This window comes from Nanorana parkeri, unplaced genomic scaffold (genome assembly GCF_000935625.1).
Source record: "Nanorana parkeri isolate BGI_ZX_2015 unplaced genomic scaffold, ASM93562v1 scaffold740, whole genome shotgun sequence".
NCBI lineage: Eukaryota > Metazoa > Chordata > Amphibia > Anura > Dicroglossidae > Nanorana > Nanorana parkeri.
In genome coordinates, this window is record NW_017307008.1 from 722,145 (window position 1) to 725,519 (window position 3,375).

Below are 3,375 nucleotides of genomic sequence, written 5' to 3' on the forward strand. Positions count from 1 at the left end.
CTGATCACTGGGGGAGGGGAGACTGAGGAAATGCATCTTCCTGCCTGCAGCAGGCTGATCACTGGGGGAGGGGAGACGGAGGAAATGCTTCTGCCTGCAGCAGACTAATCACTGGGGGAGGGGAGACGGAGGAAATGCTTCTGCCTGCAGCAGGCTGATCACTGGGGGAGGGGAGACGGAGGAAATGCATCTTCCTGCCTGCAGCAGGCTGATTACTGGGGGAGGGGAGACGGAGGAAATGCTTCTGCCTGCAGCAGGCTTATCACTGGGGGAGGGGAGACCTGAGGAAATGCATCTTCCTGCCTGCAGCAGACTGATCACTGGGGGAGGGGAGACGGAGGAAATGCTTCTGCCTGCAGCAGGCTTATCACTGGGGGAGGGGAGACCTGAGGAAATGCATCTTCCTGCCTGCAGCAGACTGACCACTGGTGGAGGGGAGACGGAGGAAGTGCTTCCTCCTGCCTGCAGCAGACTGATCACTGGGGGGAGGGGAGACTGAGGAAATGCATCCGCGTACAGTAATGAGTTGCTCCAGTTCCTCTCTTACAGATTTGGTCTCTTTTTTGTTTTTGGTCAGGTGACCGCTCAGGACGTGCGGAAGGACAGCCCGTTGCTGTTCAAGTTCCGCGGCAAGTTCTACCCGGAAGACGTCTCCGAGGAGCTGATCCAGGACATCACCCAGAGGCTCTTCTTCCTGCAGGTGAAGGAAGGCATCCTGAACGACGACATCTACTGCCCTCCGGAGACCGCCGTCCTCCTGGCCTCCTACGCCGTGCAGGCAAAGTACGGCGATTATAACAAGGACGCGCAGAAGCAGGGCTACCTGTCGCAGGACAAGCTCCTCCCTCAGAGGTACGGGGCGCAGGAGAGTCCAATGTTGTATCTGCGTTAGAACATATCGGGGTGCCGATGCAGCACAGAGCGTTGTCGCCCTGTAACAGGAAGGACCTGAGCAAAGACCTCCATGGCGGGATCACCAGGGACTATATCATGAAAGCCATGTGACCCGTGGGGGGTGGGGGGGTGGTTGAGGGCCCCGGGTGCACTCTGTCATGGTGGAAAGGAGATGTTTTCTATCCGGGTGACCGGACTTTTTGGCAATTTTTCGGACGTCACTAAAAAAATGAACCTTTTTGCTTATTTGTAGAGTTCTGGAGCAGCACAAGCTCAGCAAGGACCAATGGGAGGACAGAATCCACATCTGGCATGAGGAGCACAGGGGCATGTTAAGGTAAAGATACGGCATGATGTGGGCATGTAACATGAGCGGTTTGGTATCTGGATGACCCCCCCTAATATTGAGTAGGTCCCCCTTCTCCTGACCCATCCAGGCATGGACTCCACTAGACCTCTGAAGGTATGCTGTGCGATCTGGATGAACCCCTAATATTGAGTATGTCCCGTTCTCCTGACCCGGCCAGGCATGGACTCCACTAGACCTCTGAAGGTATGCTGTGGTATCTAGATGACCCCCCTAATATTGAGTAGGTCCCCCTTCTCCTGACCCGGCCAGGCATGGACTCCACTAGACCTCTGAAGGTATGCTGTGGTATCTAGATGACCCCCCCTAATATTGAGTATGTCCCGTTCTCCTGACCCGGCCAGGCATGGACTCCACTAGACCTCTGAAGGTATGCTGTGGTATCTAGATGCCCCCCCCCCATATTGAGTAGGTCCCCCTTCTCCTGACCCGTCCAGGCATGGACTCCACTAGACCTCTGAAGGTATGCTGTGGTATCTAGATGCCCCCCCCCCATATTGAGTAGGTCCCCCTTCTCCTGACCCGTCCAGGCATGGACTCCACTAGACCTCTGAAGGTATGCTGTGGTATCTAGATGCCCCCCCCCCATATTGAGTAGGTCCCCCTTCTCCTGACCCGTCCAGGCATGGACTCCACTAGACCTCTGAAGGTATGCTGTGGTATCTAGATGCCCCCCCCCCATATTGAGTAGGTCCCCCTTCTCCTGACCCGTCCAGGCATGGACTCCACTAGACCTCTGAAGGTATGCTGTGGTATCTAGATGCCCCCCCCCCATATTGAGTAGGTCCCCCTTCTCCTGACCCGTCCAGGCATGGACTCCACTAGACCTCTGAAGGTATGCTGTGGTATCTGGATGACCCCCCCCTAATATTGAGTAGGTCCCTCTTTTCCTGAACCGGCTTTTGTGTGACGCGTTGTACGGTTCGGTATCTGTGAATAATGCTGTACTGTTGTGCCGCGCAGGGAGGACGCAATTCTAGAATACCTGAAGATCGCCCAGGACCTGGAGATGTACGGAGTCAACTACTTCAGCATCAAGAACAAGAAGGGCTCGGAACTTTGGCTCGGAGTGGACGCCTTGGGGCTGAATATTTATGAGCAGAATGACAGGTAACCATTGCACAAGCGCAGAGACGGCTGCCAATTGTCCCTTCAGGTTCCGTGTTTGTTAGTTACGAAGCACAAAAATAAAGGTTATTACAAGATTGTGTCCCCCGGGGCTCCAGGAAAGTTTAATTCCACGGGAAGGAGCCCTGATCGGGCGTGAGCGCGTTTCTTTACAACTATCCACATTCTAAGGATAAGGAGCGCGCCTTTAAATATCTCCCCCAGAACCTCGGGTACCCCTGAAGTCCGGACACGTTCTGCCACTTTCCAGGAGGTGCCTTTTGGCTAGGAAGGTTACTTTAGATTTCAGGGTGGGCTGTTTTTATAAAGAGGACCTGTACTGTGGAAGCTGTGACCACAAGAGGCGAGCAGGGGACGAAGGCTTAGCCTTGCCGCACCTTGTTCCTTATTGTTTCTGCTTGGAGGCGGCCATCTTGGCAGAGAAGCAGAGCTTTCCTTCATGTCAGAGCTGTCCCCCCCCCCCTTCAGTGACTGGGGGAGTTATAATTAGGGGTGAGATCAGATTTGGACCGGGTTCAGTCTGCATCTGACCTCCTCTGAATCCCAAAGCAGCATAGGACCACCTGAAAGCTTCCTTCGGGGCTCGGTGGAGCTCCTTCGGGGCTCGCTCCTTCTGGGCTCGGAGGAGCTCCTTTTGGGGGTTCGGGAGGAGCTCATCCCTGGTATCGATCAAAAAGCAGTAGCAGAGGAGGAGGAAGCACAGATCCACATGATGGATGAAGCAGGGGGATCCTTGCACTGCAGGTCCTCAGGTACAACATCCTCTCCAGCAAAGAGAACACTCCAAATCTGGTGAGCCCATCAGTCGGAGGCAACAGTGCCTTAGATCTCACACTGCAGATATACAGCCATGAGGCTACAAAACAGGAGAGTCCAGGCACAAGAAATGCGTTGCTGTTTTTTTGGGGGGGGAGGAATTCATAGCAAAAGGTTAAATTTATAGGCTACTGATTGAGTACAATTAACATTTGTAGAGGTTCCCTGTC

The 3,375-nt window shown here is 54.2% G+C and overlaps 1 protein-coding gene across 2 annotated transcripts in view; it reads left to right on the plus strand.

Annotated features, from left to right (window-relative positions):
- Positions 1-3,375, plus strand: part of LOC108793345 (moesin) — a 59,751-nt gene that overhangs the window by 48,938 nt on the left and 7,438 nt on the right. For both annotated transcript variants that reach the window (XM_018564258.1, XM_018564259.1), the window contains 3 exons: positions 578-852; positions 1,148-1,231; positions 2,225-2,371. In XM_018564258.1, the coding sequence (XP_018419760.1) occupies positions 578-852; positions 1,148-1,231; positions 2,225-2,371 (506 nt within the window). The remainder of the gene's footprint in view (positions 1-577; positions 853-1,147; positions 1,232-2,224; positions 2,372-3,375) is intronic.